We start from the raw sequence: 22,085 nt of genomic DNA, 5'->3' as shown, positions 1-22,085 counted from the left end.
CTACTCCCTATATTTTCTGATACCAAAAAGAGACGAGACTCTATGACCTTTCTTAGATCTCCGGCCTCTAAACACATACATACATTCAGACCATTTTCACATGGTAACACTTCGGCAGGTACTTCCGCTCCTCTCCCAGAACGACTTTCTCACCACACTGGTACATCATGCCCACAGAAAGTACCTCAGATTCGTAGTGGACGGGCAACACTACCAGTTCAAGGTGCTCCCATTCGGGGTCACAACAGCACCACGGGTATTTACCAAGTGCCTAGCGGTAGTGGCGGCACACCTCAGAAGACAGCACATTCACGTCTTCCCGTATCTGGACGACTGGATGATAAAAGCCACGTCCTACAACCAATGTGTACACCACACCGCCACAACAATCCAACTACTTCACCAACTAGGCTTCACGGTGAACCACCAAAAGTCCCAGCTAACACCATCCCACATAAAGCAATACCTTGGTGCCACCATAGACACCTCAAAAGCCATTGCCTACCCCAATCCGTCAAGGATCGCAAGCATTCAGGCTTTGCGTCAAAAATTCATACTTCAACACTCACTCCCGTTTATGCAACTGATAGGGATGATGGCCTCTTGCATTTTCATAGTGCCTCATGCAAGACTCCAGATGCGTCCACTCCAAGAGTGCTTAGCGTGCCAATGGAACCAGGCCCAGGGGCAACTGACAGATCTGGTGTTGGTAGACGGTCGCACCCATCGCTCTCTGCAGTGGTGGAACACCACAAATCTTTCCAGAGGTCGACCGTTCCTGGACCCGGTTCCACAAATAATCCTGACAACAGACGCATCGCTCTCTGGCTGGGGAGCACATCTACTACACCTCACAGTGCAGGGCACATGGACGCCGCAACAAAAGTTACTCCACATCAATCATCTGGAGCTACTAGCAATCTTTCTAGCCCTAAAATCCTTTCACACACAGATATTAGGCAAGGCAGTCCTTATCCGCACGGACAACATGACCGCCATGTACTACATCCAAAAACAAGGCGGCACACACTCTCCACAGCTCTCTCAACTAGCACAGAGCATATAGAGATGGGCTATCCCACACAAAATCTTTCTCCTAGCCCAACATGTCCCAGGAGTCCAGAACACCATGGCAGATCTGCTCAGCAGACAGACGCAGCAGATCCACGAGTGGGAATTTCACCCGCAAGTTCTTCACCCGTTCTTTCAAATGTGGGGGCATCCACAAATAGACCTATTCGCCACCCACGAAAACAAAAAATGCCCAAGCTTCGCCGCCAGATACCCACACCCATTGTCCAAAGGCAATGCGATATGGATGAACTGGTCAGGCAAATTTGCATACGCCTTTCCACCTCTCCCACTAATTCCATTAGTGGTGCGAAAGCTACAGCAGCACTCCCTCACACTCATTCTAGTAGCTCCAACGTGGGCCAGACAACCGTGGTACACCACGTTGCTGGAACTCTCATTAGTGCCACACCAAAAATTACACCTCTCACCATGCCTCCTAACCCAGAACCATGGAGAGATCAGACACCCGGACCCAGCTCAGCTCAACCTTACGATCTGGCTCCTGAAATCCTAGAGTTCGGCTACCTTAACCTTCCCCCCGACTGTATGAATATTATCAGAGAAGCTAGACGTCCTACCACTAGAGCCTGCTACGCTGCCAAGTGGAAAATATTTGTTGTTTATTGCCATAACAACACACTCAACCCTCTAGACGCATCCATACAGCACATCATATGCTACTTACTACACCTACAAAGATGTAACTTAGCATATACATCCATTCGGCTACACCTCGCAGCAATTGCCGCTTACTTACAAAACAGACAGCACCTATTCAGAGTGCCTGCCATTAAAGCCTTCATGGAAGGCCTAAAAGGATTAATTCCCCCCAGGGTGCCACCCTCACCTGTGTGGAACTTAAATATAGTGCTCACAAGGCTAATGGGACCGCCCTTTGAACCCTTGCATAAATGTGAACTGCAATTCCTCACATGGAAAACCGCTTTCCTTGTAGCCATCACCTCTCTTAGAAGGGTCAGTAAAATACAAGCACTTACTGTACAAGAACCTTTTCTCCAAATGCACCCGAACAAGGTTGTCCTCCGTACCAACCCAAAATTCCTACCCAAAGTCATCTCACCCTTTCATCTAAACCAATCGGTAGAATTACCGTTTTTTTTCTCGCAACCTCAAACTGTTGCAGAAAGGGCTCTACACACACTGGATGTTAAAAGGGTCTTACTTTACTACATCCAGAGAACACAAACTTTCAGAAAGACAAAGCAACTGTTTGTCTCTTTCTCTCCACCTCATAAAGGCAACCCCATCTCTAAGTCAGGGATAGCTAGGTGGATTGTAAAATGCATACAGATTTGCTACCAGAAAGCAAAATGCACGCTATCTGTTCCCCCTAAAGCCCACTCTACAAGAAAGATAGGGGCTTCTATGGCTTTTCTAGGGAACATCCCATTAGATGATATCTGCAAGGCAGCTACATGGTCAACACCGCACACTTTCACTAAACATTACTGTGTAGATGTGCAAACCAAGCAACAAGCTAGTGTGGGCCAGGCTGTATTGAAAACACTATTTCAAACCACTGCAACAGATACCGGTGGTCGCCGCTAAGGTTGGGAACTGCTATATAGTCTATGCAAAAGTGTGTAATCTGCAAGCTCATATGCCTCGAACGGAATATGCTACTTACCAGTATGCATCTGTTCTTGGCATGTAGAGCTGCAGATCTACACACGCCCACCCGCCTCCCCGGCTACCTGTATCTGTTCCAGTCTATCTTATTTAGATACAACACACATGGGTTTCTTCACTGTTATTACTACGCTCCATCTTTCCCTGTTGGCGAAAAACAATCTGAGGATGGAGCCGAAGCCCATGCGCAATACGAACCAAGGGAGGAGTCACCAACCTCGTGACTTCCAAAGACTTTCCAAGAGGAAAAACAAACTGCAAACATCCGGGCCCAACATCCGGGCCCAACACCAGATGGCGATCTATGCAAAAGTGTGTAGATCTGCAGCTCTACATGCCAAGAACAGATGCATACTGGTAAGTAGCATATTCCATCCATATATATATATATATATATATATATGAAATTAAATGAGCCGGAAATGCAATCTAATGCGAGTCTCAGGTGTCATTTATGCAGCCCAGGATGAAGGGGTGTTGTAACCTTGAAACGCGTTGGCAAATGAATGGATTAAATGGAGCGTGCAGGCATGTTGAACTTCAGAGCTGGAGGGCAGAGTACTGTCGAGTGCTTTTCTAAATGCTCAGGGCATCTTGTTTATTTCATTTTGCACACGGCGGCCCGGCCGTGAGGAAAGCACCATCGCCTGCTGTGTGAGAAATGTAACTACCAGCTGGGCGAGGCTGAAAGTACAAACGGATTGCAACTTTCCTGGCACAGTGCTCTTCGATTAATTTACATGCCTAAATGTGACATTGACCTACTTAAGGTATTTAAAAGACAAGCAGAATTTTAAATGTACACTTGAACTTACTTAAAGCAAATAATGTTCATCGCATTATGGACTTCAAGTCCCAGAGTAATCCTAGAGTGACGTTGCACTTAGCACACGCCCATAGTGGGATTTGAAATTAAATGAGCCGGAAATGCAATCTAATGCGAGTCTCAGGTGTCATTTATGCAGCCCAGGATGAAGGGGTGTTGTAACCTTGAAACGCGTTGGCAAATGAATGGATTAAATGGAGCGTGCAGGCATGTTGAACTTCAGAGCTGGAGGGCAGAGTACTGTCGAGTGCTTTTCTAAATGCTCAGGGCATCTTGTTTATTTTATATATATATATATATATATATATATATATCACAAGAGGAGTTCCCAGACTCCAGTAGATAGCTGGAACAGGTACAGACCACCACACGCTGAAGATTGTCATATGTAAGGTTTATTCAGTAGGCATGACGCGTTTCGGCCGTGTTGCCACGGCCTTGATCACATGACACCATAAGGTCCATACATAACAAATATAGTAAACAGTGGACTCCTCCCATTAATGTAAGCCAATAGCGATGCGGCAAACAGAACAGCAAACTTCCATACTCCAACAAGGGTAAAGAAAATAAAATAGAAAAAATACTACTACGTGAACTGTGCAAAAATTCAAACAATGACGGATAGCCACATCAAAATGAATTAAACCATAGTGGTTACACAGTAGAACAATCCCCTGAAGTAGAACAATGTGCGCGCATACCCTTAAATTATGCCATGTGTAAAACAGCTGAGAGGAATCAGAGTCACAACACTATGTAAAAATCTTCCATAAGAGAAAGATCGGTGCCTGCGGATAAACCTATTTACAATAACCAAATAAAGCCCCATAAAATACATGATATAAATTAAGTGGATTATTAATAAGTGTGTCCCATCTGGATAAATCCTATATCAAAAAATCGTTCCTTTAAATAGGAAATATCCCAGACTACAAAATGACATATCAGAATCACTGCATATATAAATATATAAATATTACTTGCTTATTGCACATAACATTTAAAACCAGTAGAAAGTTAAAAAGATGCAAATAGACAATAATGAATAATGCATTGACATACTGATGCAACCTAGATAAAGTGCTCGTGCCTTAGTGCTACTAAAAACCCATATGGCACAATTCATATTATGTACAAATATACAAAATCGACAAAGAGCGAGCAGGACCAATATAAAGGATAAATCCTAGAATAGACAAATAGCCCCACTGTAGACATTTATTCCTAGGAGCAGCAGTACTGGAAATAAAGTGCAAGTGCATCAGTGCAAAATACGCAACATATGTGCAAATCAGCAAAGTCGTGTAGCAGCGAAAAAATTGTTAAGTGCCATAGACTGGGACTAGATTAGGGAGGTTGAATTAACACATTAAGTAAAATCCACAAGTATAAAGGGGCCTAAAAGCTAGAGAACCAACATAGTTGCTTTTCATATCAAATATATATCATTCAAATCATTTTGCAAGCCCAAGGCGAGACATTAAACCAATACCACATAAGGGTACCCCAAGGGTGGATATGATGACAGGAGTAATCTTAAACCAGCAGTTAAGCATGTAGACTGAGTGAACTATGGTCATCTAAAAGCTCTAGTGATTGTTTCTATAAGATAACTTAAGCAATAGAGTGATTTATTCATTGAAGCATACAGGGAATGTAGCATCCTGAAATAATATTCAGAGGCAAGTATGCATGTCTTCCCCTGTGTTGAGGCCATTAGGCATCTTAGTGTCTAATAAAAGAATGTATTGGGTTTCCAATTGCCTAAGGCGTTTCTCTCTATTGCCTCCTCTAATCTGTTTGGGTACTGCGTCGATCACAAAATATTTAAGATCCTTCAGGTTATTCTTGTGAACTAATTTAAAATGTCGGGCAACAGGGTAACTGGAGTCAGAATTGACAATGGCCCTTAAATGTTGTAGAATTCTGACCGAGACCTGTAATTTCGTACTTCCAACATACTTTAAATTACATGAACATTCAAGGACATAAACTGCATGGTCAGTTTTACAAGTGAAGAAACCTTTAAGAGCTGTAGAGGTTGAATCAAATGCGCCCATAAAATCATAAGTGTTTATGCCAAATTTGCATGCTCGACATGAGCTACATTTAAAAAAACCTTTACGATTCGAGAGCCAAGTGCTAGTATTAATGGTCTCAGGGCTTGTCCTAACTAGGGCATCCCTCATAGAGGGTGCTCTCCTGAATGTGATTTGCGGTAGATCAGGTACTAATTGGGACATAGTTAGGTCAGTTTTCACTATGGACCAGTTTTTATAAATCAGTTTTCTCACCTCCTTATCCTGATTGCTGAAGGTAGTAATGAATCGAACGCAGCCCGGTTCACTACAATCACTCTCATTTTTTGAGATGTGTTTCTTGGTGGTAGTCCTAATTACCGATTTCAGATACTCATCACGATTAGTGCTATTGGCTTTCTCAAGTGCTGTTTCCAGGTCAGCTCTAGCATAGCCTCGAGCTAGAAACCTCTGATATGAGTCTTTTTGGTACTTAATGCAATCTCCATCAGTGCTGCAAATGCGTTTAATGCGCAGAAACTCACCATATGGTATACTTTTGAGTAGATGATATGGATGGGAGCTCTGCGCATGGAGTACTGAATTGCCTGCTGTACTTTTGCGGTGTATTCTAGTTTGTACCCTACTGTCAAGAATATAAAGTTCAACATCAAGAAAGTCAACATGCTCAGTACTGATATGGGCAGTGAACTCAAGATTCAAGTTGTTAATGTTAATCAGCTTTACGAATTCACTGGCCGATTCAACTGACCCATTCCAAATTACACAGATGTCGTCGATGAATCTCCACCAACGAACGACATGAATCTGATATAGATCGTCGTGTGTGCTTCTGAGGACATGTTCCTCCCACCAGCCCACGTGTAAACACGCGTAGCTAGGGGAGAAACATGCCCCCATCGCCACACCTTGCAATTGCTGAAATACTTCTTGGTTGAACAAAAAATAGTTATTGCATAAACATAATTCAATCATGCGTAACAACAAAATGTTGTGTTGATGGAAAATGATGTCTCTCTTCTCTAAATAAAACTTGACTGAATGTAAACCATCACAGTGGCGTATGCTCGTGTAGAGAGAACAAATATCCATAACAATAAAGCAATAACCATCCTGCCATACCGTCTCAGATATGTTAGAAAGAAAATGTCCTGTATCCTTGATGTAGGATGGGAGTTCTTCCACAAAACCACGCAAAAAAAAAGTCAACATATTTAGAAATATTTTCACATAGACTTCGCTGGGCTGAAATGATAGGTCTACCAGGAATGGGCTCCTGTTTTTTGTGTACTTTTGGGATGAAATAAAGAACTGCAGTTGTAGGGAAATCAATTTTTAAGAAGCTGTATTCATTCTTATTGAGTAGCCCATCCCTCTTCCTAGTTCGGCATGGACGCAGTCTTTCAATTTCTTGATGTCATTGAAGGTGGCCTTCCTGTAACACAATTTGTTGTTCAAGTGACGGTAGGCCTCTTGTAAGTAGTCACTCCTAGCCCACAAAACAACATATATATATATATATATATATATATATATATATATATATACATATATATATATATATTCACTGAAAAAATCTAAGGTTACAGGGATGTTATAGTTGGGCTCAGATTTTACTAGTACAAAGCCAGTGAAATTCAGCAGTTATAGTTAGCTTAGCTAACTATAACTTTTGCCCCTGTAATGCACTGTTTATGACCTCACATATTACGTCACCCATGACATGCTCGGTGACACTGGGGAGGTGGTGGGAGTCCCAGGGCAAAAGAAATGCCCATGGGGGGGGGGCCACGTGTACCCTCCCTCCTTTAATGTAATAAAGGAGGCATACCCCCGGAACCTGGCCCACCTAAGGGCTTAATTAAAAACAAGACGCAGGAGACTGCGCTCTTTTTTCCATAATAGCCGCAAATTTGTTGCAATTTCGTGGCAAAATGTTTTTCAAAAATGTTCTTTCTGATGGATACATCTGCCAGTGGATTCTTCACCTTGTGAATATCCCCTGCGCCAGCATTCCACGGAACTTTTTTCCCCAGCTCTCTGCGCCGACGTGGACGTCATAATGCATCGGCTCCGCTCGCGACTCGGTATGACGTCACCGGAGCCATAAGAGAGCCACGTCGGCGTGATGACGTCAGGTCCCTTTTTTCCGCGCCGTCGACGCGCAACGGTTTTTTCAGTACTCTCCTGCTACTTTGTAGTCTTGTAGTGGTTACTGTTGGTGAATTCACCATGTCTTCGACTAGGAAGTCAGGTTTCAAACCTTGTAGGGAATGTGGGAGCCACATGTCGATGACAGACCCCCATGAAGATTGTTTGTGGTGCCTTTCTTCTGACCACGACGTGGAGGACTGTTCCAGCTGCAGAAGGATGAACCCCAAGGCCTTGAAGGAAAGAGAGGCGAAGCTCTTCATGGCCAACGCAAAGAAGGAGAAGAGAGGTAGGAAGAAGGAGAGATCGAGGCCGGTGTCGTCGACTTCGCATTCTTCGAAGTCGAAGAAACACCACAAGAAAAGGAAGCATAGCTCTCGGCGCCGGTCTTCGAAGTGCAAGGCTTCGAGATCGGCTTCGCCTCGACGCCGAAGTAAGGATGTGTCTCCTTCTCCATCTAAGTCTCCGAGAGATCTCCTTCGCCGAAGCGGACTCCGGCGGGCCCTGGCGCAGTCTCCGGGGCAGTCACCGGCGCAGTCACCGGCGCCAGTGGAGTCTTCTGCTTCTGACGTCGAGAAAGAACAGGAAAAGGAGCCTTCTCCGGAGCCGGCTGATCCTGTGGCTCCTGTCGAGGACTTTGCGGCTCCGGTTCCAGGTACGCCTCAGCCGGATTTGGGATCGATCCCTTATCCACAGTTCCCGACTCCGGGTGTGGATTTGACGCATTTTCTAAATGCTATGTGTGGGATTTTTCAACGGGCTGCCTTCCCATCCGGTGCACCTTCGGGTCCCGTGGGTCCTATGGCGTACACCTTGGGGGTGCCGCAGCATTATGCTCAGGCCCCATTTATGCCCTTTTTGCCGATGGCTCCTTCGTGGCAGTTTCCGGCGCCGTCTGGGGATCCATCTCGTCTTCGATTAGATCGGCCTTCTACGGAGCCCTCCTCGACGCCGTTGCCGACTCCCTCAGCTCCGTGTCCGGCGCCTCCGACTCCGGCGCCCCCGACTCCACATTCAGTTCCACCGACTCCGCGTACAGCGCCGCCGGCGCCGGTTCCTCGGATCCGCTCAAGGAGAGAGGCTCAGAGAGTCTTGGAAGAGGAGCGCTATAGGGAGGAGGCGGAAGAAGGTGAAGTGGATATATCTTCCGACGACTTTGAAGGGATCCAAGAGGCTAGTGGTCTTGATAGAACTCCGGAGTGGGAGCATTCTTCTACTAGATCCTCTCCACCGCTGGAGCTGGCTCCTTATCATTTAGTGATAAAGAAGGCCGCAGAGTTGCTGGACTTGCAGTTGCCCTCTGCTGAGTATAAACCAAACCTTCTGACTGAGGTACTACATTCGCCAGCTTCGACCAGTGAACCCTTGTTGCCTTTTAATGAGGCTATTTTGGAGCCAGTTTTGGATGTCTGGCGTAAGCCACTCTCTTCGCCGGCAGTCTCCAGACAGGTGGCAAGGAGATATAGGGTGGTTCCTGGGGATCCAAGTTTTCTGTCTTCTCACCCTTCTCCAGAAAGCCTGGTGGTGCAGGCTTCATGCTCGAAGCATGCTTCAGGAGCCTTCCCTCAGACTCCTGCGGACAGGGAGTCCAAAAAGGCTGATCAGGCAGCTAAAAATGCCTTTTCTTCAGGGAGCATGGCGCTTAAATCCACTAATGCCAACTGCTTGCTAGGGCGCTACGTTCATGCTCTGATGGACTCTATGAAATCATTAGCCCCTAAGTTGCCAGAAGGGGTAAGGCGTCTTTTATGGAGGTGGTCACTGACACTCAGGCTGCTGCAAGGCAGGTAATTCAGTCGGGACTTGACACGGCTGATTCTGTGGCAAGGATAATGGGTTCGTCGATAGCCACTAGGAGGCAAGCGTGGCTTCGTTCTTCTGGCTTTACTACGGATGTTCAGGCCACCTTTGTAGATTTGCCTTTTGACGGACAAAACTTTTTGGCGAAAAGGCTGATTCCGCCTTGCAGAGATTTAAAGAGAGCAGGGTTACGGCGAAGTCTTTGGGTCTGCAGACTCCTGCTAAAGGATTTGGGCTTAGGAAATTCAGAGGCTTTGGCAGATCTTCATTTCGCTTCTTCCGACAGCCTCAGCAGCAGCAGCAGCAGCAACAGCAGCAGCAGAATCCCCTCTATAGATCGTATAGAGAAAGACAAAGAGGACGAAGAGGTGCTGGTCACAACCCATCTTCATCTTCTGCCTCCTCTGCTCCCAATGAAGCTTCAGGGAAGCAGCCCTAGATCCCCCATCCTAGATCATGTGAGACCTGTGGGGAGTCGGGTGTCCCACTTTCTGCGAGGTTGGAAATCTGTTACAACCGACTTTTGGGTTTTGAACCTCATGGAGACTGGGTACGCCCTTCCCTTTCGGGAGTTTCCTCCCCCTTACCCTCCTTGCCAGGGTTACTGCTCGGAAGACCATCTGCTTCTTTTGCAGAAGGAGGTTCTAGCTTTGCTTCAAAAGGGTGCGATAGAGGTGGTTCCAGAGCAGGAAAGGGGTCAGGGATGCTACTCCCGGTATTTCCTGATTCCCAAGAAGGACGGCAGATTGCGTCCGATCCTGGACCTCAGAGTCTTGAATTTTTACCTGAAACAGGAGAAATTGAAGATGCTGACCCTTGCGCAGGTTCTTCAGGCGTTGCAGCAAGGAGACTGGATGGTGTCGATCGACTTGCAGGACGCGTACTTCCATGTCCCAATCCTGAAGTCGCACAGGAAGTATCTCCGTTTTACGGTTGGGTCGCAACATTACCAGTTTGCGGTCCTCCCGTTTGGTCTTACTACCGCACCTCTAGTCTTCACGAAGGTGATGGCAGTGGTGGCTGCTCATCTCAGGAGGTCGGGGATTCCTGTTTTCCCCTACCTGGACGACTGATTTCTGAAGGCAGAGTCCCCAGAGATGGTGCAACATCATCTGCAGGTAACATCTCAACTGTTATTCGACTTGGGTTTTTTGATCAATGTGCCCAAATCTCACCTGGTGCCCTCTCAGCGCAACCTGTTCATAGGGGCGGTACTGGACACTACTGTGTGCCGAGCATTTCCTCCTCCTCAAAGAATTCTCGACATTCAGGAGATGATTCCTTTCTTCCACAATGGAGCGGTTGTTCCAGTTCTGAAGGTCCTTCGTCTGCTCGGTTTGTTCGCTTCCTGCATTCTGTTGGTCAACCATGCACGCTGGCACATGAGGGCGCTCCAGTGGTGCCTCCGCAGGCAGTGGTATCAGCACAACGAAGATCTCAGGGAGTCGATCAGAATATCCGGAGAAGCTGCAGCGGATCTATCTTGGTGGAGGGCAATCTGTCTCAAGGAAAGCCCTTCCATCTGCCTCCATCGGTGGCCACAGTGATAACGGATGCCTCCTCCCTAGGGTGGGGTGCTCATCTGGGGGATCTTGAGATCAAGGGTCTTTGGTCTCCAGAGGAAAGGTTGCTTCACATCAACCTTCTGGAATTGCGGGCAATTCGTTTGGCACTCAAGGCCTTCCTCCCTTCCCTTCGTGGTCAGTCTGTTCAAGTCCTGACGGACAACACTACCGCGATGTGGTATGTCAACAAGCAGGGAGGAGTGGGGTCGCTTTGTCTCTGCAGAGAGGCTCTGCGTCTCTGGTCCTGGGCTCAGGACCATCAGATTTGTCTGATGGCATATCATCTGGCCGGGGTGCTGAACGTGCGTGCGGACAGTCTCAGTCGGCAGTTCTCCGCCGACCACGAGTGGAGGCTCCATCCAGAGGTGGTTCGTCATGTCTTTCGGACGTGGGGGGCTCCTCGGGTGGACCTTTTCGCCACCCGTGAGAACGCGCACTGCCTGTCATTCTGTAGTCTCCAGTGTCCGATGCAGGGAGCGTTGGGGGACGCGTTTCAGTTGAGTTGGGGCTCTCAACTCCTTTACGCGTTTCCTCCCATACCCTTGATTGCTCGGGTTCTGAGGAAGATTCGCCAAGACCGGGCCCAAGTTATATTGGTCGCCCCGGATTGGCCAAGAAGGGTGTGGTATACAGATCTTCTCCACCTCTCCTCGTGCCCTCCGCTCCGTCTCCCTCTGAGGGCAGACCTCCTCTCGCAGTCGGAGGGGCAGGTTCTTCACCCCCACCTCCAGAGCTTACACCTTCATGCCTGGAGATTGAACGGGGCAACCTGAGTTCCTTCTCTCTCCCGCCTGATGTGGTGGATGTTATTTTATCGGCCAGGCGACACTCCACCAAGTCCGTTTACTCATATAGGTGGTCTAAGTTTGTCAAGTGGTGTGGAGAGAGATCCATTGACCCTTTAAAAGCCCATCTTTCTGATGTGCTTCAGTTTGCTCATTCCCTGGCTCAGCAGGGCTGTGCTGTGGCCACGGTCAAGGGCTATCTATCGGCCTTATCGGCTTTTCTATGTCTTCCTGATCAACCGTCATTATTTAAATCTCCTATTGTACTAAGGTTTATCAAAGGACTTACAAACAGGTTTCCACCTACTCCTTTTGTAATGCCACAGTGGGACCTTTATCTTGTCTTAACTTTTCTGATAGGGACTCCGTGTGAGCCTCTTCATAGTTGTCCTTTGAGGCTGTTGTCCTTTAAGACGGTCTTTCTTGTAGCCATAACCTCGGCAAGGAGGGTGAGTGAGCTTCAAGCTCTTAGTTCTAAACCCCCGTTTTTAACATTGCATGCTGAAAGGATGGTTCTCAGGACCAGGGCTGCTTTCTTGCTTAAAGTAGTTACTCCGTTTCATTTGGGGCAGTCTATTACTCTCCCTGTTTTTTATCCACCGCCTCATCCCTCCAAAGAGGAGGAAAGACTTCATCGCCTGGACCCAAAGATAGCTGTGAGCTTTTACTTGGACAGAACAAAGGACTTTCGTCTGGACGATCAGCTCTTCGTGGGTTATGTTGGTCATTCTAAAGGAAGAGCTGTGCACAAGCGCACTTTATCGAGATGGATCATCCTTGCCATCAAGATCTGCTATGCCCTGGCTCGTAAGGTTCCTCCTGAGGGTATTAGGGCTCATTCAACTAGAGCTAAATCGTCTAAATCTGCTTTGGCCAGGGGTGTTACTGTGGCAGACATTTGTAGGGCCGCGACTTGGGCCTCCCTCCATACTTTCGCAAAGCATTATTGCTTAGACTCTGAGATGAGGAGGGAGGGCCACTTTGCGCGCTCTGTCTTGCAAGACTTTTTGGTATAGGAAGGTGGACACCCTCCTCCGGGAGTGGGACTGCTGTGGGAATCTATTCACAAGGTGAGGAATCCACGGGCAGATATATCCATCAGAAGAACAATTTACTTACCTTCGTTAATGCTTTTTCTGGTGGATACAGTATCTGCCTGTGGATTCGTCACTGGCCCACCCGCCTCCCCGTTGTCCACCTTTGTATACCTTAAAAGATGTCTTGTTTGAGATGTTGTTATGCTTTGTAGCTTCTTAAGAAAATAAAGAAATAAATAACGCCGTAAATCAGATGGTGAGCTTGCGATGTATTGTTTTAATTAGCAGCCCAAGAAGAAGAGGCCTAGAGCCTTGAAACGCGTCGGCACAGAGAATGCTAAACGATGGAATATGAAGACGAGTTGCATCAGAAAGCCGGAAGGTGCGAGCGCTGTGTGTGCCCTCTCAATGCTCTTGGACACTTTGTTTGCACACCTATTCACACGGCAGCCCAGCCGTAGAGAGGAGCACCATCAACAAAGAATTGAGGCTGTGGTTTTTGAACTGTTCCTAACCTTTTACAGTACAGTGCTCGATATGCATAATAAGCCTGTCTTCAATGTTTCAAAACCCTACAAAGGACACTGAAATGCTTTAACTGTAAAATGCGCATCGAACTTACTAAAGGAAATAATTTCGCTCACATCAGATACTACATGTCCCAGGGTAGCCAATAGATTGCACTTAGCACCGCCTACCCAGAACCTGAAAAGAAATAAATAACGCCGTAAATCAGATGGTGAGCTTGCGATGTGGTGTTTTAATTAGCAGCCCAAGAAGAAGAGGCCTAGAGCCTTGAAACGCGTCGGCACAGAGAATGCTAAACTATGGAATATGAAGGCGAGTTGCATCAGAAAGCCGGAAGGTGCGAGCGCTGTGTGTGCCCTCTCAATGCTCTTGGGCACTTTGTTTGCACATATATATATATATATTATCTACTGGCGGCCGCCAGTAGATAGTTATAGTTAGGACCGTGTTTCCATAGGAAATCTCAAAATTCTATTTTGAATAACTTTGGCGCCGGTTGACGAATCTTCGCGAAATTTTCAAAACTAATGGGGCGCTCCTCTCAGCTCCTACCCTGAAAGTCTCGGGGGGGATTCGTCAAGCGGGGGCCAAGAAAAAAGGGGGGTCCCAAAACGCGTTTTCCCCACGCATTTTCCCATAGGACGTTTAGTTGAAGGTACAGCCCGAACGGCTGAACAGAATTACTTGAAATTTGGCAGAGAGGTAGTCCTCAGGTCAGGGATGTGCCTTTTGCATATATGGAGTCAATCTGTTTAGTAGTTCCTGAGAAAATTGCAGTTAAAAGCACATACATATCTATAGCCGCGCACCGTGCGCGGACCCTAACGTGCGCTAGCGTAATTCTGATTGGTTGTTACATGTCAGTCAACGTTCGAATCGGTCGAAATCAGGAAGTGTCAGCCGCCATTTTGTTTATTTTCAGTGCGAGAGTGGAAAAGGAAGGTGGTGAACGTGAAAAGGGGGCAGGGTAGAGAGTTCCTAAAAAAAAAACATTTTTATTACGTAGTTTATTGAAAATAAATATATATAAAAAATACTAATACATACATAACTTAGCATTTAAAAAACCTTGAAAATTCACTTAAAACCATAGGTTTCACACATGTTATAGTTAGGTGGATATTTCACTCATAAAAAACCAATGAAATTCCACCGTTATAGTTAGTTCAGATGCTAATTCCTAACTATAACGTGTATGAAACCAATCGTTTTTTCAGTGAATATATATATATATATATATATATATATATATATATATATATATATATATATATATACACACACACACACACACAATGCAAGGTTGCTGGTTGTCCCGCCACTTGCGACGGCAAGGTAGCGAACCTCTCAATACTTTCCCATTAATCACTTCTTCGCCTCAGAAGAGACATGCCGCAGCCCAATTCCTTAGAACGTGATACATTTGATTGTTTACAGTGTAAACAATAAAAATGTATCACGCTGTAAGGAATTGGGCTGCGGCTTGTCTCTTCTGAGGTGAAGAAGTGATTAATGGGAATATACATATATATACTACCGCTAACAAATGATTTATATTGTGAATAAAATCTGTTATCACCCTTAATATGTGCCCCTTTTTGTGCGGCTCAAAAACAGGCTTACTCTACTTGAACTTCAATGGGGACCATATCCCCAGGTCCTGTAATGGCTTCCACAATATATCCATGTTGTGGCCAGTCACTCAAGGGGAGTGTCCCCCTCCCCACGCCACATGCCCCTTGTGGTTAGGGTGTGCTCATCCTGCCCCTTCATACTGTTCTAAATCATATTCAGGATGAAAGGAGCATGTCCCCGAGCCCTGTAATGGCTACTAAAACATTGTTCAGGTTGTGGTCAGCCAATCAGGATTGAGTAGTTAACTATTAAAGTGGCCAAACGGAGCATATCTGGATAGCCACAGTCTACCTATAGCTCACTCTTTAACTCCTTCAGGACCACCTGAGCACCTCTTTAAATGCAAATTTCTCGAAAACTACTTCACAGATTTACAGCAAGTAACAAAAAGCACGCTTTTTGAGTAATGTTCTAACTTTGGGCAAATTGGTATAAATCTGTTCAGCTGTTTTTTCTGTATCGCATCCCAAAAGTTCCTATGGAAATTTACGATAACTTTTTTTTTGTCTTTGCTTCATGGATTACCCTGAAACTTTCCAGGAAGTAGCTGAGGCGGATTAACTTTTTTTTTTTTAACTTTTTGTGCAGATTTGTCAAACAGCACCAACTTTATTAGCAAGGCAATAAACACTCTTCATGTAGAAACTCTGACCTAACTATAAATACACAGTGATGATTGCCACTGTTTAATATACATAAATATATAAAAAATATAACAATTTGCTGTTATTGCACTCAATGCAGAAAGTATGCCATAAATGCCAAGCTTGTGAAACCTTGCTGAAGGCATGTGAAAAAGCAGTCTACAAAGAATAAAACAGGGCAGGCCCTCCGTTATGGTTGTACATTGTTCATGACATACAATAACAGTGAATTTCAGTGCTGTTTTACTGCAACAGTTGGGAAGGATTTTTTCCTTGACAGCCCTCTCAAGGTTCAGAATAAAGGGTAGGGTTGCAAGGCCCTATTAATCAGAACGCCATTACCAGTCCATAGGGAAAGCTCAACAAAACCACAGCCCATACACAGCAGCTATCTCTTTCCTGAAACTAGATGTGCCAGGGGATTGGTGGTGTTTGAGACTGATTTCCCCTGCCTGAGTGAGACCAACCCCTCCATCCTTCGTGTTACAAATATCCCTTTGTGAAATGTCCATCCAGACAGAGCCGTTTCGCATCTACCTGCATACCCTTAAATCGGTCTCAGGAGAGGCAACAGAATTGGCAAACATGGGCCCTTTAGGCCATATAGAATAAGCAACGAGGGCGGATATGTTTATCTCAGTGCAAGTTCCTGCCATTGAACACACATGCTCTTTTGGGAGGGGGATGAGGGTTAGAGTAGACACATTTGGATAGCTGGATAGTTAAGAAGTATAGGAGTTGTTCACCTGATACCGGTGAAATGCTAACACAGTAATGAGTATTTTAAAGATCTACTAATGCCAGCCCGTGAACCACTGCTTGCTTTCTAAATAATCCACTTTATTTGGTCATCTCAGTAGCACGCAGGCTTGTACGTGTTATACTGCCATTGCACTTTCAGACACTGGACCACCATATTAGGCATACTCTGCAACAAAAGGATATCTACAAAAACATAAGGTACTCGTTTTGCAAAGACTGAGGGTTTTCTGTTTCAAGATACAACATTGACCTCAAATGTGCTTATTTCTCAAAAAGTGTATTTAGTACGGAGGGTGGGCCCAAAAACTTTGCCCTGTATTTGGTTCTTCGGCAATGTTCTAGGGGAAAAATATACACAAGTGGCTTTTAAAGCTCCTCTCATTATTACTGCTCTCTAGACCACGTTGATAGGACAGTCCTTCAGTGGTGGAGTCGGGAGAGAATGTAAATACTGGGTCTATTCAGTGCATAAACAATAATGAACATGTTTATAAAAGATATGAAGAACTACTTTGGCCAGATTTAGCATTACTGTGGTGTGGCTTGGACGAACACAGTATACAGAGCGTAATAGGGACAATTCCCTATATGAATGTAAGGCAGGCTTGGTTGTTCATGTGCTGCAGAGCTAATGTACTCCAAAGGGGGCAAGTTGGCAGCCTCCATGCAATGGTAGCCCTTAGAAATGGACAACACTCTTGATGAAGGGACCCAGTAGCTCTGCACCTAACAGACATCCTGTCACAATCTCATTTCAGGTTGCGGTCTGTTTCTCATGATCTGCAATGGGCAGCTTGTAGCCCACTTTGCGTGTCAGAGTGACCAGAGCTACCCTGTTTTTGATGACTCGTGATTGGGTGAGAAGGATGTGGAGCTCAGTACTCAGCTGATCACCTGCCCTCTCAGTTGTGACTCTGTGCGTCGCTGGATTCATCTTTCATCATCAAATCCAGGGGATGGGCATCTCGGACTACGCTTGGTATCCTGACCTGCCTGGAGAAGCGGCAACTACTGTATTATCAGTATGAATATATTTATGTAAAAAAACTATCTTTTTTTAAAAATCTGTACAAAAAATAAGGTTTACAAATGCGTGTGAACTAAATAGCACCTTTTGGAATTAAATGTTCTGTGAGTACTAGTATTTTAAGAAAAAATAAATAAAGTTTGGCACATGGACTTGATATGGCAATGACTTGTTGGCGGTGATTTTCCATTGTATTACGTAGGTCCAAGAGACTGGAACCTCCAAAAGCATGAAAAGAGTATTATGGCAAAAATATTTTCCTCACATCTATAAAACATTTGATAAAACATTGCATGATGTAAAACTCTACATGCACAGGACCTGCTACAGATCAGCCTCCCCATGAGGCTCAGCGACAATCCTATCAGGTCAAGCATCGCTGTCATGATATCATTAAGTGGCATGATGACATCAATATATTCCTGACTGAGTGTGTCAATGTTATTTAATTGAGTGGCATTAACTTCATCATATCATGGCAAGTCAGGAAGCATAACCATCACGCTGGAATGGTTGATGTGTGTGATGAGGAAGAGTGCATTTCATTCAATTGAAACTCAAATGCTAGACATCCTCGACCTGGAGTAACAATATGAAACTTTGCAGGGATGCATGAATTGAGAAAAACGAGGAATCTGATTACGTTTGTGGAAAAGTACACGTTATACTACATGAAACTCACCAAATGTTGCAGACTTACAACAGGCATACAGCAACTGAAAGAAGCGAGTAGTTACACACAAATTTTAAGACCAGCCCAGAATGAGAGTGAGTGCATTTAGCAACTAGTCTACCAACCTTTAAAACGGCAAAGAAAATCTAACCGACATGGAAAGGTCAGTCCTTGACTGCAGGAAATCTATAAGCAGGTCCACTGGAATTATGCGATCATGTGACGATTTTCACACAATTATAGATGCTGCATTTACCACACAAGCTATCATCTTCCGCATAATCTGCTGATTTTAACAAAAAAAAGCAGTTTCTAGCTCAAACGGTTCAAAAGTTCCTAAAAATGCAGCGACAGGACAAAATAATGAAGTAATATCACAAAATATACTGCATACTGTCCCATAATTTGCCTTTTTATGCCACATAATTTTCTCAAACCTGCTGCATAATTTGGGCCTCTCATTTCGCATAATTCCAGTGGCCCTACCTATAAGTAAGAAGGTAGTGCAGGAACTAGAATGCTCTACGAAATCCCAGGGAGTCACTTAAGCCAAAATGAATTAACAACATGCGAAGCACGAGGGCTTAGCTCTAACTAGAGTATTAAATTTGGCAAACAATGCTCAATGTTACAGATTACAAAACTACTAGTAGCATTCAATGTTGCAAGTGAAGCGGGCATCCACAGGCCAGTATGGAAACATCAGTCAAGCATTTATAAAGCATAGCAAATCACCCGTGAGGGTCTCAAGTCGCTGCAGTCGCTAACTGCTTCGTGCAGCTCTGTTCAATCGACTCGCCAGGTCTTGAGTCCTTTCCTGAATTCCCGGAGCAATGAGGCGGTCCTGAGGTGCAGAGGAAAGTCGTTCCAAGCTTTGGCTGCCAGGTGTGAGAAGGAGCATCTTTCGCTGGTGCCTCAGTGGATCCGTGAGGTTTCTGAGAGGAAGAGGGAGGGGATCGTCAGTGTCTGGTCAGTTGGTGGAATGTGTTTGTTGATGTATGCGGATCCTTTGTTGTGCAGAGCTCTGTATGTGTGGGTCAAAATTTTGAACTGGCATCTCTTCTGGATCGGGAGCTTATTGAGGTGGGGTATGATGTGGGTTTGTCTGGGGAGGATGAGTCTTGCCGCTGAGCTTTGTATTGTCTGTAGTCCCATCAGGAGGCCTGATAATTCCTATGAAGTGTGTATTCCCGTAGTCCAGCTCACCGGTGCAAGGGTCTGCGTGACGGTCTTTCTGGTGTTGATTAGGAGCCACCTGAAGATTTTACGGAGCATGCGTAGGGTGTGGAAGCAGGCAGATGAGACAAATGTTAACCTGGTTTTTCATGGATAGCTTGTTGTCCAAGATGATGCCAAGGTTGCAGGCATGGTCTGTCGGGCAGGGGAAGGGCCGAGTTCAGCAGGCCACCAAGCGTCATTTTATGGCGAGGTGATGTGCCCGAAGATGAGGACTTCCATCTTGCCGGAGTTGAGCTTGAGACAGTTGTCCTTCATCCAGTTGGCAACGTTCATCATACATCTTTGGAAGTTGGCTCTGGTGGTGGTGGAGTCTTCTCACAAAGAGGGTGAGCTGAGTGTAGGAGATGATGTTGAATCCATACAATCTGATGGTGTTGGCCGGGTGAGGGGGTCATGTACATGTTGAAGAGGGTGGAACTGAGGTATGATCCTTGTGGGATGCTGCATATGATCTTCTTAGGAGACTAATTCTGTGGTTTCTTCCGGTGAGGTATGAAGCGACCATTTGAGGACGTCACCCTGTATTCTGATGTGGTGGAGACTGTTGGTCAAGATGATGTGTGAGATGGTGTCGTAGGCAGCTGACAGGTCCAGAAGGATGAGCGCTACCATTATGCCATGGTCTAGGAGGGCTCTGATGTCATCAGTCGTTGCGATCAGGGCTGTCTCAGTGCTGTGGTTGGCTCAGAATCCGGATTGAGTGGGGTCTAGGAGGTTGTTATATTCCAGGTGTTCGGTGAGTTGCTGGTAGACTGCCTTCTTGAGAACCTTAGCTGGAAAGGGGAGCAGGGAGATGGGTCAGTAGTTCTTCGGTTCTGCTGGGTTGGTGGATGGTTTCTTCAGGAGAGGTCTCACTTCAGCATGTTTCCAGTCCTCAGGGAAGGAAGCCGAGGTGATGGATGTGTTCAGGACAGCTTGTTGCCCATCATCTTGGTGCCGAGGTTGAAGATGTGGTGGGGACAGGGGTCTGTGGGGGCTCCCGAGTGCACAGAGTTCGTGATGGAGATTGTGGCTTGAGTTGTGAGAGTGTCTCAATGGGTGAGCAAGTGTTTGGGGTTTTTGTTTGTGGGTATGAGCAGGCTGATGCTGTTGGCGGTGAGGGGGCTGAAGTTTATACTTGTTACTATTAAGTACAGGAAGTGGAAGGATCAAACTGCTTGTATATCCTACAAGTGCCTCTAACCTTTATTAGTACCATCTCCAAATGACTGGCCAAAACATTAGCCAGGACCAGCCACCTGGTGGATCTGGTATACTCTGATCAGTGTGAAGGTCTACAGTGCAAAGCCTTAGACAACAATTACATTTGGTAAGAGACGGCCTTAGACAACTACTGCATTTGGTAGGAGATGGCCCTAGACAACTACTGCATTTGGTGTGAGATGGCGTTAGACAACTACTGCATGTGGTGGAAGACGGCCTTAGACAACAACTGCATTTAATGTGAAATGCAGTGGATAGAGGCTGTTAGGCAATCATATCTTGTCTTAATACTATAAAGTGTTTGATCTAGCAGTGTCAAGAGCAGATTACACAGCTGGCAGAATTCTCAGCCTCCATTAGATGAAGAAACTCTTTGTTGAAAATAGCCAAGATTGTTGAAGTGCTTTCAAACCATCCAATTCCATTACCCAAGGCATAATTTGCACAAGTCAGTAGTATGGCATCATCATTCATATAAGCTAATGAAAAATGTAGTCACAACGAACATACTCCTAACACCTTATAAACAAGTGGGCTACATAAATCACACTTGGATATATGTTTTGGAGCAGCTTAATTGTGAATGAGAGTCCTATTACATCTGAGGTATGAGGAGAAGGCAGAATTAGCAGCACCAGGAGTAACATGAGACTGGTCAATCTAGCTTTTGGGATGGAAAAGCCCCCTACATGTTATACAGGCTTTTTTTAAAAACATTTTTAAAATGTTTTTATTGAGATTCTTACCATACAATACAAACATATCTGGTGATATCAATTCCGTATCATAGAGTATATAACAACTGTTCTTGATGCGATACAATTTGAGATGAGAGAAAACAAAATCTAAAACAAAAGAAAAACATGAAAAACCACATCAGTGACTGTTACAATTTGTCTTGAACACATTAGTAAATTGCACCTACAGTTGATCTTATCCATATCAATAGACATAAATGACATCACTTAGCAGTGTCTGGTTCGTGAGGCACTGGTATATCTGCCATAGTTCCAGTTACCATCTCTTTTAGGAGTAAGCTAGAATCAAACAGTACAACACAATGGAGTGGTCACAATTTGCACCATATGACTACCGATTCAGTTGTAAAAGAATCATGTTTATATCGATATATTCAGTTTAATAGACAGTCCACCTCTTATGTACACCAACAATTTACTGCAGCACATACAGTACAAATTTGTATCTATAAATTATTTGGGGGTATTGGATGCTTTTCCCGCTATATAACTTTGATAAAGACCCCAGAAGTTTTTGGGACGACTCTGGGGAGGGAGTAGTTCGCTGTATACCTCTGTTTGTGTGTTGCAATGGAGCATGTCTCTAGCCCATTCGTTCAGAGTAGGAGGCGGGCCGCGTCCCCAGAGCATAGCGACTCTTTGCAATCAACAGCCCCATCTCTACCATACGGTGAATACCTTTCTTT

At 45.2% G+C, this 22,085-nt stretch overlaps 1 protein-coding gene across 1 annotated transcript in view; it reads left to right on the top strand.

Annotated features, from left to right (window-relative positions):
- The window catches only part of TMEM244 (transmembrane protein 244), a 239,061-nt gene extending 221,380 nt beyond the window's left edge, over positions 1–17,681 (top strand). The window contains exon 6 of the mRNA XM_085646800.1: positions 17,258–17,681. Coding sequence (XP_085502926.1) covers positions 17,258–17,352 — 95 coding nt within the window. The 3' untranslated portion in view covers positions 17,353–17,681. The remainder of the gene's footprint in view (positions 1–17,257) is intronic.
- The last annotated feature ends 4,404 nt before the right edge of the window (positions 17,682–22,085 follow it).

Source organism: Triturus cristatus, chromosome 3_2 (assembly GCF_964204655.1).
Source record: "Triturus cristatus chromosome 3_2, aTriCri1.1, whole genome shotgun sequence".
NCBI lineage: Eukaryota > Metazoa > Chordata > Amphibia > Caudata > Salamandridae > Triturus > Triturus cristatus.
Note: the sequence above shows the minus strand (reverse complement) of the source record. Positions and strands in the feature narration are given on the sequence as shown.